General features: G+C 45.7%; 1 protein-coding gene across 4 annotated transcripts in view; it reads left to right on the top strand.

The window, feature by feature from the left end:
• ACIN1 (apoptotic chromatin condensation inducer 1) overlaps positions 1 to 14,407 on the top strand; it is a 72,965-nt gene that overhangs the window by 24,290 nt on the left and 34,268 nt on the right. For 2 of the 4 annotated variants that reach the window (XM_070726847.1, XM_070726844.1), the window contains exons 3-4: positions 4,771 to 4,882; positions 12,318 to 12,397. In XM_070726847.1, the coding sequence (XP_070582948.1) occupies positions 4,771 to 4,882; positions 12,318 to 12,397 (192 nt within the window). Of the gene's footprint in view, positions 1 to 4,770; positions 4,883 to 12,317; positions 12,407 to 14,407 lie in introns of all 4 variants that reach the window. The other 2 variants (XM_070726845.1, XM_070726843.1) reach the window with 1 other exon arrangement.

Genomic DNA, 14,407 nt, shown 5'->3' with positions numbered 1-14,407 from the left:
ATAGAAACATAGAAACATAGAAGTCTGACGGCAGAAAAAGACCTCATGGTCCATCTAGTCTGCCCTTATACTATTTTCTGTATTTTATCTTAGGATGGATATATGATAAAATACAGAAAATAGTGCACGTGACACCCCGCACACACTAGTGGCATGTGATGGTACATCCCTCTTTTGCTCTACAGGCTTCAGAGTCTTTCTAGGAGGCCGAAAATGTCCTTCCTCACTACCAGTCCCGGAGGCCCTCCAAAGGCCAGAAATGGCCCGTTTCCCAAAGGTTACCCCCCTTTCCCTGTGGGGGGAGAGGCCATTTTCACCCACCCTAGGCTCCTAGAAAGACTCTGAAGCCTGAGGAGAGCAAAAACACGGGACCTCCAGTCCACTGGGTCTGTTTAGCAACAATATACTGCTCCAACCCGAATCTGAATCCGATTAGATAGATAGATAGATAGATAGATAGATAGATAGATAGATAGATAGATAGATAGATAGATAGACAGACAGAATTTCTAAAATGTTTCCGTCTGTATCGCCTATTTGTTGGAAATGTAAAAAAGAAATCGGTACATATTATCATGCGTGGTGGACATGTTCTGAGACAAAAATATTTTGGAACAAAGTAGAGAATTGGATAAATGAAATAACAAAGGAGAAGATCAAAAAATCTCCAGAATTGTTTTTATTGGGTATTTCAAATACAAAAGTATAAAGAAGAAACTTATTTTTTAATAATACATATATTGGTTGCGGCTCGAATAGTATTTGCACAGAAATGGAAAGAAAAAACAATACCAAAAGATACTGAAGTACAGTGGAACCCCGTCTTACGAACTTAATTGGTTCTGGGACAAGGTTCGTAAGGTGAAAAGTTCGTAAGATGAAACAATGTTTCCCATAGGAATCAATGAAAAAGCGAATAATGCGTGCAAGTCCAAAACTCGCCCCTTTTGCCTTATGACAACCGGCATTCTGATCCTTGTTTGGGGACAGGGGGAGGAGGGAAGGGGGACACAGCAGAGGCTGCGTATGGAGCTTTGTGGGTGATTAACACACGTGGGAAGCTGCCTCGCAGCTTGTCAGCCGGCAGGGCTTACACCCTCCTTGAAAGTGTTTTCGGAGGTGGCAGCAAAGGGGAATCCGGAGCTTCGGCTTCAGACAAGGCTCCCTGGCTCTCACTCTGCTGTGTGTGTATGGGTCCCTGAATGCCGGTAGAGAACAGGGGGAGGCTCTTTTCCTTCCCCTTTGCTCAGGGGGACCAAGCCTCTGAGCTCCGGTCCTCAGCGAAGCGCAGGCAATGGAGACGCGGTGTATAGAGAGGTCAATCTGTCAACTAAAGAAGAGGAAAACTGGAGCGCTGGGGGCTCTGAGGATGGCAGGGGGGCACATTTCTTCCATCAGGTTTGGGGCTGCGTGGTTGTTTAGTGCCCTGAAAACTTCACGAGGAAGTTGAGATACGGGCACTCACAGTCTCCTAATCCCCCCGTTTCTTTAAGGCTGCCCCCTTCTCTGGCAAGGGAGGGCAAGGGGTGGCTGGCTCTCCTACCCTCCTCTCATCTCTGCTACAATACATTTTCCCTGCAGTTGATCCAAGCGCTGGCAGGGAAGGAACAAATTTCAGGCGTCCTGGAAACCTAACAAAAAGGGGCTGGTAGAATAATCATTGGGAGTGGGCTGTCCTGTACAGGCTCTCACAGCCTCCTCATTTACACCCTCCCCCGTTTCTTTAAGCCTCCCCCTCTCTCGCAAGGGAGGGCAAGGGGTGGCCGGCTCTCCTACTCTCTCGGCTCTGCTACGTACATTTTCTCTGTAGTTGATCCAAGCGCTGGCAGGGAAGGAACGAACTGAAATGCGAGTCAGGAGTCCTGGAAACGTAACAATAAGGGGGCTGGTGGAATAATCATTGGGAATGGGGTGTCCTGGAAGTTGGGATACAGGCTCTCCCAGCCTCCTCCTCATCCCCCCCCCCCCCGTTTCTTTAAGGCTTCCCCTCTCGTGCGCAAGGGAAAGCAAGGGGTGGGAAATGCGAGTCAGGAGTCCTGGAAACGTAACAATAAGGGGGCTGGTGGAATAATCATTGGGAATGGGGTGTCCTGGAAGTTGGGATGCAGGCTCTCCCAGCCTCCTCATTCCCCCCCTCCCTCGTTTCTTTAAGGAGTCTACGGAGAGGGGCGGCATACAAATCTAATAAAGAAAACTTAAAGAAACGGGGGGGGGGGGAATGAGAATGAGGATCATTCTCAATGATTATTCCACCAGCCCCCTTATTGTTACGTTTCCAGGACTCCTGACTCGCATTTCCCACCCCTTGCTTTCCCTTGCGCACGAGAGGGGAAGCCTTAAAGAAACGGGGGGGGGGGGGGGAATGAAGAGGCTGGGAGAGCCTGTATCCCAACTTCCAGGACACCCCATTCCCAATGATTATTCCACCAACCCCCTTATTGTTACGTTTCCAGGACTCCTGACTCGCATTTCAGTTCGTTCCTTCCCTTGCAGTGCTTGGATCAACTGCAGGGAAAATGTACGTAGCAGAGCCGAGTTAAAGACATGGCTTTCCAGGAGCCTCCCGAAGCCGAACGCCAAACCCGAACTTCCGCTTTCGGCGTTCGGAGGCTCCTGGGAAGCCGCCCGGCTGTTTTAAAATGTGACCGCCGGGCTGGGGGGCTTCCAAGCACCCCGCCCGAACCCCGAACTTTTGCCGAACTTCCGGGTTCGGGGTTGGGGGGGTGCTGGGAAGCCCCCCAGCCCGGCAGTCACCTTTTGAAACAGCCGGGCGGCTTCCCAGGAGCCTCCGAATGCCGAACCCGGAAGTTCGGGTTTGGCGTTCGTAACTCGAAAAAAGTTCGTAAGAAGAGGCAATTTTTTTCTGAACCCCGGGTTCGTATCACGAGTTGTTCGTAAGACGAGGGGTTCGTATCTTGAGGTACCACTGTATTTAAAAAAATGATAGAATGTGCAGAACTAGATATGATGACTAAACGTTTAAATAATCAAACTGAAACAGAATATTATAAAATATGGGATAAAGTATATGATTGGTGGAATTTTAAAAATGGTATTAATAATTAATTATAATATAGAATGTAATAGTAAATAGTATTACTAATAATCTTTTTTCTTCCTTTTCTTTTGTATAAGCATAGAATATTTTAAAATATAAAGAAATTTAATTAATAAGTTTAATATTAAAAATATAGAGTTAAATCTAACAAGAATGTAACTTACATGTGTGGTATTTCTGCTTTGATCTGATTACAGTTAGGATTTTTTATATTTTTGTATTAGTTAGACTTCTACGACAAGCGGAGCAATGGTAGCTCCTTAAACGTTTAGTGTTGTATGTCCTTGTTTGTCCTTTTGAAAATTCAATAAAAATATTTTTTAAAAAAAAGATAGACAGACAATCTCAATTACTACTTGTATCTCTGGGCTCTCCGCTGGATATCTACCACCTCCACGTTTCCTCTGTGCCTCCTTGGTAACTCAAGGGTTACTCTGCACACTCCTTAAGTGTAACACTATTGTATTATTTATTGGTGTAGACCACCCTGAGTCCCCTGGAATTGGGCGACATAGAAGTCAATTAAACTAAATTTAATTTAATTTAATTCCCTTCTTGCCCTGATAACGTTACCTAGCTCAGTAATGAAACTGGTCTGCAAGGAAAAAAAACCCAAGTTCAGATCGCACCAGGGACCCCCTCGTGTTAATCCTGAGCTACAAATCTTTTATTGGCATTTTAAAAATGCGTGGACTTAAAACTCCCAAAATATAGAAGTCCTCTCCCCCCCCCCTCCATTGTCTTGAAGTGTTTTAAGGTGGGTGGGAAACGCTGTTCCCGGTCGGGAATAATAATAATAATAATAATAATAATAATAATAATAATAATAATAATAATAATTTATTGGATTTGTATGCCGCCCCTCTCCGCAGACTCGGGGCGGCTAACAACAATAATAAACACAACATGTACAATCCAATCATAAAAACAACTAAAAACCCTTATTATAAAACCAAACATACACACAAACATACCATGCATAACTTGTAATGGCCTAGGGGGAAGAACTATCTCAATTCCCCCATGCCTGGCGGTATAAATGAGTCTTGAGTAGTTTGCGAAAGACAGGGAGGGTGGGGGCAGTTCTAATCTCCGGGGGGAGTTGGTTCCAGAGGGCCGGGGCCGCCACAGAGAAGGTCTTCCCCTGGGGCCTGCCAAACGACATTGTTTAGTCAACAGGACCCGGAGAAGGCCAACTCTGTGGGACCTTATCAGTCGCTGGGATTTGTGCGGTAGCAGGCGGTTCCGGAGGTAATCTGGTCCAAAGCCATGTAGGGCTTTAAAGGTCATGACCAACACTTTGAATTGTGACCGGAAAGTGATCGGCAGCCAATGCAGACTGCGGAGTGTTGGAGTAATATGGGCATATTTGGGAAAGCCCATGATTGCTCTCGTGGCTGCGTTCTGCACGATCTGAAGTTCCCGAACCTTGTTTCCTTAGAAACATAGAAACATAGAAGTCTGACGGCAGAAAAAGACCTCATGGTCCATCTAGTCTGCCCTTATACTATTTTCTGTATTTTATCTTAGGATGGATATATGTTTATCCCAGGCATGTTTAAATTCAGTTACTGTGGATTTATCTACCACATTTGCTGGAAGTTTGTTCCAAGGATCTACTACTCTTTCAGTTCTCTTTGGGGGCTGGATCGAAGACAGGCTTTGTTTGGGCCCTTCTAAAGTCTTTTTTTCTTCTCTCTCTCCAACCACAGATCGGGGAAGAAATGAGCCAGAACACCATCATTAAGCAATATCTGGAAAAGCAGCACGAACTGCTGAGCCAGCGTCTGGAACGGGAAGCACGGGAGGCTGCCGACCTGGAAAGTAAGTGCCGTTTGTCTCATATTATTCCTTCCATCCCTCCTGCTCTTAAGCCATCATTAAGCCATCATTCATGGGCTGGGCGGGGAAACCAGCCTGTGGTTTTGTTTGGTTTTGCTTTGTTTGGTTTTTTGAACCACACTCATCACCTTCACAATGTGTCAAGCTTCCTTCTGGGTGCCTATCGGATCAAGGAGATGCAAAAAATGACCTTGCCACAAACTGGACATTGTATTCCATCGCTCGAGTGAGTGATTTGTATCCCACCTCTGACAGTCTCAGAATGGGTGAACAGTGCAGTCAGGCGGTAGGGAAAGCAAGTAGGATGCTTGGCTGCATAGCTAGAGGTATAACAAGCAGGAAGAGGGAGATTATGATCCCGCTATATAGAATATTCCATTTGGAATAGTGTGTTCAGTTCTGGAGACCTCACCCACAAAAAGATATTGATAAAATTGAACGGGTCCAAAGACGGGCTACAAGAATGGTGGAAGGTCTGAAGCATAAAACGTATCAGGAAAGACTTCATGTCTTCGGAGAGGGGCGGCATACAAATCCAAATAATAAATAAATAAATCTGTAGAGTCTGGAGGACGGAAGGGAAAGGGGGGACAGGATCGAAATATTTAAATATGTTAAAGGGTTAAATAAGGTTCAGGAGGGAAGTGTTTTTAATAGGAAAGTGAACACAAGGACAAGGGGACACAATCTGAAGTTAGTTGGGGGAAAGATCAAAGGCAACATGAGAAAATATTATTTTACTGAAAGAGTAGTAGATCCTTGGAACAAACTTCCAGCAGACGTGGTAGATAAATCCACAGTAACTGAATTTAAACATGCCTGGGATAAACATATATGCATTATAAGATATAATACAGGAAATAGTATAAGGGCAGACTAGATGGATCATGAGGTCTTTTTCTGCCGTCAGTCTTCTATGTTTCTTTATTACTTATTCAAATAACTCAAGGCAGCCGACGTAATTCAACACAACTTCCTTTTTCTTTGCAACAACAACAACTACCCTGTGAGGTGTGTTGGGCTGCGAGAGGGGAACTGGACCAAAGACACCCACAGGCGGTTTGGATGCCTAAGGCGGGACTAGAACTCCCACTCTTCTGGTGATTGACCCAGTCACCCAATCAGGTTTCAAGCCAAGGAAGGACTACAACCTAAAGTCTCTTGGCAATGGTCCAAAGTCACCCAGCCAGCTTTCATTGCGCGGCAGGACTAGAACCTGTTGGGAATTGGCCAAAGTAATCCACCCATCTCTCTCTCTCTCTCTCTATGTGTGTTTCTGTCTCTGTTTCTTTCTCTCTGTTTTTCTCTCTCTTATTCTGTTTCGCTCTGTTTCTGGCTGTTTCCTTCTCTTTCTGTTTTTCTCTCTCTTTATCTGTTCTCTGTCTCTGTTTCTCTGACTCTCTTTCTCCGTTTCTCTGTGTGTGTCTTCTCTGTCTTTCTGTCTCTGTTTCTTTCTCTCTGTTTCTTTCTTTCTTTCTCTCTGTCTCTGTGTGTGTGTGTGTGTGTGTGTGTCGCTGTCTGTTTGTTTTCTGTTTCTGTCTCTATAAGAACCTAAGAAGAGCCATGCTGAATCGGGCCAAAGCCCATCAAGTCCAGCATTTTGTGTCACACAGTGGCCCACCAATTGTCCCTGGGGATCTTGAGCAGGAAGAGAAGACAAAACTTTCCCTTGACCCCCAACAAATGGTACCCAAGGGAATCCTGCCTGCCTCAACCAACATAGGTGGATAAAATGAGGACCCGGATTGTGGGGGCAATATGCTGGCTCTGTTTAAAAGTGCTATTGCTAAAATGTTGTAAGCCGCCCTGAGTCTAAGGAGAAGGGCGGCATAAAAATCAGATAGATACGGTAGATAGATAGATAGATAGATAGATAGATAGATAGATAGATAGATAGATAGATAGATAGATAGATAGACGCGGCACATGGACATCCGTTTCAATAACCACCTATGATACATGAATCTGTCTAATCCTGCCTTGAAGCTATCCAGGCTGACAGCTGTCACAACCTCTTCTGGAAGGGAATCCCATAAACCAACGACCCTCTGGTCTGGGTGAATAAATATTTCCCTTTATTTGTCCTCACTTTCTTACCTATGAGCTTTAGGGAGGGCCCCTTCATCCTAGTATTGTGTGATAGAGAAAATAATTTTTCTCTATCCACCTTTTCTATACCATGCATGATTTTATACACTTCAATCAAGTCACCCCTTAAACGCTGTGTTTCAAGGCTGAAGAGAGAAAGGCGTTGCAACCTGGTTTCATAAGGGAGGGGCTCCACTTCCTTGATTATTCTTGTTGCCCTTTTTTGCACCTTTTCCAGTTCCATTATATCCTTGAGGTGAGGTGACCAGAATTGTACACAGGACTCCAAGTGTGGTCTCACCATCGATTTGTACAGAGGCAATACAACACTTACTGTTGTATTTTCGATTCCCTTCCTAATCAGGCCAAGCATGGAATTTGCTTTTTTTACTGCTGCTGCGCACCGGGTTGACATCTTCATTGAGCTGTCCACCAAAAACCCAACATCCCTTTCTAATTTATAATTGGGGTTCTTTGCCCTGATATGCAGAGAGAGTTGTCTTCTTGAAAAATAAAAATTAAAAAAACATCTTTGTGGAACAACGGAGAATCTCCATAGACAATCAAGCTTATCTACCCAAGCAGCTTACATAGTTGAAATCCCAATAAACCTCCATGTGACCAGAATCAGACCAGCCATTTGGTAGGGTTCATATCATCTTGGCTGGGCCGGGAGGTTGTCGTCTCCAGATCCACTGGGAGAACCACATCTACGGGACTTTGCAAAAGGACGTCAAAGTGGGGGCAGGGGGGCAATTTGATCTATGCGAGGATATTTCTTCAGAGAAGGAGCCACCGTGAAGAAGGCTCTTTTCCTTGCTCCCACTAGATCAGTGAGAGTGAAGCTTTTTTCCACCTTGTGTGTTCAAAGGGCATGCGGGGCAGCAGGCACATGTCCTGATACCCATAATGCAATGTGCCCATCCTGTGCATGCATGCACGATCCTCCCATGCTCCCCCCATGCACACAACCCCCACACACACGCTCTCCCCCATGCATGCACGCGCAACCTATCCCTTCCACCTCCGGTTTGGGCTTAACAGGCTTACTTGCAACCTCCTTAGAACAAAACCCCCCACATGCCTTGTTTTGGGCCTAGCTGGCCTCCCTGCAGCCTCCTGGGACCAAAAACAGACCATGCAGGGTGGGTGCTGCACTTTCACATACCTTATTTTGGGCCTCGCTGGCTTCCCTGCAGCCTCTTGGGACCAAAACAGGCTGTGGCGAGCACCGCACACAAACACACACACACACACCATACCACATTTTAGGCCTAGCAAGCCTCCGTGCAGCCTCCTGGGACCAAAAATGGGCACCATGGCCTCCGCACTCCATGACACCCCCCCCCCCATGTATGCATAAATTACCCCCACATATGCCCCTTCCATATATCTTGAAAAATCAGCCAGTTGGCAGGAGGCATCTGCTGTGAGGCTGACCTGGGCAGTGGCTTGCGTGCCCGAGAGAGGCTCTGCTTGCCAGCTGTGGAATGTCTTTCTGTTTGTGATGTCAAATCACAAGCAGTCCTCCACTTACAATCTCAATTGTTTCCCCCCCCCCCAAAGGGTCTGTTGCTAAGCGAAACAGTCCTTAAGTGAGTTTTACCCCCTCCATTTACGACTTTTCTCACCCTCACTAGTTGTTAAGCGAATCCCTTCATTTGTGAAGTTATTCATCTCCCCTCTGGTCATTAAGAAACTCTGTCTTCCCTATCGACTTTGCTAGTCAAACGATTGCTAAAGGGGATCGCGTGACTCTGTCACCCGTCATAAATGCGAGTCACTTGCCAAGTGCTTGGGTTTTGATCACAGGGCCGTGGGGATGGTAAGTGTGTTAGTTGTAAGTGTGAAAAGCACAACCGAGGCCCTCCACCCCCCCCAGCAGCGTGGTAACTGTGAACATTCAGAAAACGAACTATTGTAAGTCGAAAATAAATTTATTTATTTATTTATTGGATTTGTATGCTGCCCCTCTCCACATCCTCTCAGGAAAGAGAAAAACATTGGCAATATTTTCCAAGGTTTTGTTCTAGTAAGCAATGATGGCTGGTGCCATTAAACCGTGAAAATAAAAGATGTCAGAATTTGGATGATGGTTATTATGATCCAAAAAATCTGGAAGAGGAGTTATGTTCTAGCACCGAGTCCCCCAGAAAACAGATGCGCACCACCGGTTTTCAATAATAAAGGGATTTACTATTGACAAGAATTATTTACAGTTCAAGTTTGTTCAATTTAAAACTAAAGCGTTTCAAACGGCTTAGCCGAAATGTTTAAAGAGTCTTATCAGCTGGCTACAGTCCCAGTAGCAGATAATCAGGAGAATAAATACCCGGCTGTAAATAATATTCAGAAGCAGAGTCATCCAAGAGAGTGAACTTGAATTCTGGAGATCGTAAAAAAGCTAAGAACACAACTGAAATATCACAAACTAGCTGCTAGAATGAAACACGTTCTCTGCAACTAGGTGGAACTCTGCTCACTTTTAAATACCCTGACAGTGTGACCTATCAGCCAGTGGTACTATTCATGAGTGACTCTTCTCTTAACCATCCATTCCTGTCTTCTGGATGCCCTCTGAACTCTTGCGCCCAGAAGAGTCTCCTCCTCTTCTCGAATCACTCATTAACAGGAAATGCAAAGTCATTCCTGACAGGAAGTGCTGACCCACTCATGCCAGGAAGTGCAGAAGACCCTGGCTGTTTTGATTCTGACCCCTCATCACTTTCACTGTCACTCTTAAGTGCCAGGAATACATGACACTTGCCTCGCCCCTCCACAGTCTCTGCATCCTCTGAGTCCATAACTATTTGTGTAGGTCACGAGCGAACCATTAAAAGAGGCCACTGAGAAATTATTTTCTCCAAAAGGAAAAAAAAATTATCCAAAAGAAAAAATTGATGATCACTGGTTTGGGAGGGGGGGATAGTAAAAAGAAAAAAAGAAAGGGAAAAAGGGGGGGGAAAGGAGCAGGGAGAAGTTTGTTGCCTGTTCTCCCGACTTTGCTCTCATTCGCCTTTAAATAAAAAATTATACATATAGTCTTGGGATCTGCAAGAAAACCACCAAGTTCAGCACCAAAGATCTCCTCCTCCTCCTCTCCACATACATGACTCCCCTCTAACACTGATAATGTTACCTAGTTGGGTAATAAAAGTGTCTGCAGCAGGGAAGGACTGCCATCACCACCTGTTTACTGGATCCGTGTCCCTCTTGGTTGGTTTCGGCCAGCCGAGAGGTTACACGGAGCTGGGTCCAGGAGATTGTCATCACCTCCTTGGGGAGGGGGTCCTTCCTGGCTCCTTATAAGGAGGCACTTGTGCGCCCCCTCCTCAGGAAGCCTTCCCTGGACCCAGCCATTCTTAACAACTATTGTCCAGTCTCCAACCTTCCCTTTATGGGGAAGGTTGTTGAGAAGGTGGCGGCGCTCCAGCCGTCCTTGGAAGAAGCTGATTATCTAGGCCCTCAACAGTCAGGATTCAGGCCCGGCTACAGCACGGAAACTGCTTTGGTCACACTGATGGATGATCTCTGGCAGGCCCGGGACGGGGGCTTGTCCTCTGTCCTGGTGCTTCTTGACCTCTCAGCGGCTTTTGATACCATCGACTATGGTATCCTTCTGCACCGGCTGGAGGGGCTGGGAGTGGAAGGCACTGTCCTCCAGTGGTTCTCCTCCTACCTCTCTGGTCTGTCGCAGTTGGTGTTAGTGGGGGGTCAGAGGTCAACCTCTAGGTCTCTCCCTTGTGGGGTGCCTCAGGGGTTGGTCCTCTCCCCCCTGCTATTTAATATCTACATGAAACCGCTGGGCGAGATCATCCAAGGGCATGGGGTGAGGTATCATCAGTATGCTGATGATACCCCGTTATACATCTCCATCCCATGTCCAGTCAGCGAAGCAGTGGAAGTGATGTGCCGGTGTCTGGAGGCTGTTGGGGTCTGGATGGGTGTCAACAAGCTCAAACTCAACCGTCAAAGCTCCACCCATGGAATTCCCTATTGGGATTCCCCACCTCCTTTTCAGCCTCCAGATCGGTCGAAAACACCGCCGCCAATAACAAAAACGGCGCTCCGCCGAGCGGCAGCTCCTAGCTGTCACCTTCTGAAACAGCCGGGCGCTTCTCAGTGGCCTCTGGAACCCGAACCCGAACTTTCGGGTTTGGGAGAACGCCGAGAAGTCCCCCTGCTGTTTAAGAAGGTGCCAGGCGGGCGGCGGCGCCCAGCGGAGCGCCATTTTGTGATCTGCAGTGGGTTCGTAAGGCGAAAAAAGTTCGTAAGAAGAGGCAAAAATTTTCTGAACCCCGGGTTCGTATCATGAGGTACCACTGTAATAAATAATAAAATTAAATAGATAAATGTAAAAAGCTTGAAAACATGCATCTTAGAGAAAATTAAAATAATAATAATTAAATAAAATAATAATATAAATAAATAAATAAATCCTGGAAACATACAGCTTGAAGAAAATTAAAAGTATTTGTCAAATGATCTCGGGGGGGGGGATGAGGGGACAGAAAAACAGGCAATCCTCAACTTACGACCATAATTGAGGCCCAGATTTCATTTCTTGGCACTGTTGATAAGTGAAGCGTTGTATTTTTTTAGTCATGTCACCTGATTCTTAAGCGAATCCAGCTTCTGCGTTGACTTTGTTTGTCAAAAGGTCGCCAAAAGGAGATCACGTGATGCCCCCCCATCCCCCCGGAACACTGCGACCGTCGTAAATACGAATCTGGTTTTGCCAAACACTTGAATTTTGATCGCGTGGCTGTTGAGAATGCTACCAAGCTCCTAAATGTGAAAAATGGCAATGAGGCGCCTTTTGTTTTTCAGGGCCGTAATCTGAACACTGCCTGAAGCGAAATAACCCTTTTTTGTGGTTCCCCTCTTGCGACCTCCCGACGAGCCAAGTTAATGGGAAAAGCCCAATTTGCTCAACGATCGGGTTACGAACTCGTCCGACCGCCAGTGATTTCACTTAACGGCTGTGGCGAGAAAAATTCGTGAAACAGAGTCAAGTTCGCTTCACCGATGTCTCGGCAACAGAAATCTTGGGCTCCATCCTGGTCATAAGTCAAGACCTACCTGTAAGGTCCAGGTAGGCCTCGACTTACAAGAGTTCATTTAGCAACCATCGTGGCCATAAGTTGAGGACTGTCTATGTTTTACGAGCGTAAGGCACCCCCCCCTCCCGAGCTATCACGTAGTAAGATGAGCAGCCAATAAATTTTATTTTAAAATAATATTTAGTTTTAATTTAATTATTAGACTTATAGGCTGCCCTTCTCGCAAACTCTAGGGCGGCTAACAAGGACATTTGTTATTTTGCCAGGCAAAAGTTGTGCCATCTCGCGGAAGAGGGACGAATCGGATGAAGAGGAAACCCGGAAACCAGAAGAACATCTCTCCCGGGTGAGGCAGGTAAATGGCAGGAGCACAGGTGGGGCGGGAAGGTTCAGCCTGGCCAGAGACCACCTGCCTCTGAAGAGGGAGGCGGAAGGGGGTCGATGGGGGCGAGGGGACTGGCGGGAACAAATGAGGGTGGGCTCCCCGCCTTTCTGGCCACGTTTGGGAAGCCATCAAGTAATATCATGATGATGATTATTATCATTATTATTATTATTATTATTATTATTATTATTATTATTCCTTTTGTGCTTTCTACAGGCAAGAAGGTGGGCTTAACACACCTGTTATCCTTTCATTCCTCTTTGGAAATAGGTGACAGTTGGCACCACTATTATTCAAGGTGGTGGGGTGGCTGCTGTTTCTATTCATAAACGAAGGGTTTTTTAGATGGAAGAATGGAATAGAATAGGAGTAGAATATAGTAGGAATAGGAATAGCAAAATCGATGGAATGATAGGATAGGAGACAGAACAGAACAGAAAATATGGAATGGTACGGAACAGAACAGGACAGAATAATAGATTAGAATAGAATAGGAATAGAATAGAGAATATATGGAATAGAATAGGAAATATGGAATAGAATATAGAAAAGAAATAGAATAGAATAGGACAGAAAAGAACAGAACAATAGAAAAGTGGAGTGGAACAGGATGGAATGGAATAGAAGAGAATAAAACAGAGGATAATAGAATAGTATACAGTGTTCCCTCGACTTTCGCGGGGGATGCATTCCGAGACCGCGCGCAAAAGTCGAATTTCCGCGAAGTAGAGATGCGGAAGTAAATACTGTACACTATTTTTGGCTATGAACAGTGTCACAAGCCTTCCCTTAACACTTTAAACCCCTAAAGTGCAATTTCCCTTTCCCTTAACAACCATTTAGATTATTACTCACCATGTTTATTTATTAAAGTTTATTTTAAAAAATATTTATTAAAGGGGGACGGAAGTTTGGTGATGATATATGACGTCATCGGGCGGGGAAAAACGTGATATAGGGGAAAAAACGCACAAAGTATTTTTTAATTAATATTTTTGAAAAACCGTGGTATAGACTTTTCGCGAATTTCGAATCCGCGAAAATCGAGGGAACACTGTAGTCTCCCCATCTGTCATTGTATAAGGGAATTATTGAGTCTCTCATTTTGCACCAAAATGCAATGCGAGCGCCCCCCTGCACATGCCTCCCCGCACATGCACCAGTGCTGAGAAAACAAGCCAAAAATAACACATACACACACACAAGTTCAAAAACGAGATGGCTGCACGTGTGCCGTGCCAAAGCAAACATCAGTACCTTCCCCCTTTAAAGAAAAACCACCACAAAAAAAGATGGTGGTGTCCATGGAGTGGCACCAATAGAACCGGCTATGTGACGCCACTACCGGTTCACTATCAATCCTATAGATATACACATGTATCCCCCTGCGCATGCGCACAAGTCCTCCACACATGCACCCCTTGCCCAAGTTTGGCTTTCAAGTTGGTGCAGGCAGCCTTCCAGGCTCAAAACAGGACGTGGGGGTACATGTGGATACCACCCAAAACTCCCCAAAATGCAATGCGAGCGCCCCCTGCGCGTGCGCCATGCTCCGCATGTGTTCCCTTTTCCACGCATACACGGCAGAGACCAAACGACCAGCTGGCTGGCAGGAGGCACTCACATAGTTTCACCATTACAGGTGTAGAGCCTCCTGCTTGAGAAGCGGGTTGGACTAGAAGACCTCCAAGGTCCCTTCCAGTTCTATTTTGGTGGATTGAATTGAATAGTAGTATTGGGGTTTTTTTATTTTTATATTTATATTTATTTTTTTGACATACAAACATTTAGACATCATACAATACAACATTGAACATTTACGATTTACAGTGGTGATCCCTCGAGTATCGCGAGGGTTACGTTCCAAGATCCCACGCGATACTCGATTTTTCGCAATATAGTGGTGCGGAAGTAAAAACACCATCTGCGCATGCGCGCCCTTTTTTTCCATGGCCGCGCATGCGCAGATGG

Source organism: Erythrolamprus reginae, chromosome Z (assembly GCF_031021105.1).
Source record: "Erythrolamprus reginae isolate rEryReg1 chromosome Z, rEryReg1.hap1, whole genome shotgun sequence".
Classification (NCBI taxonomy): Eukaryota; Metazoa; Chordata; class Lepidosauria; order Squamata; family Dipsadidae; genus Erythrolamprus; species Erythrolamprus reginae.
This window is presented reverse-complemented; position numbering and strand designations above follow the sequence as displayed.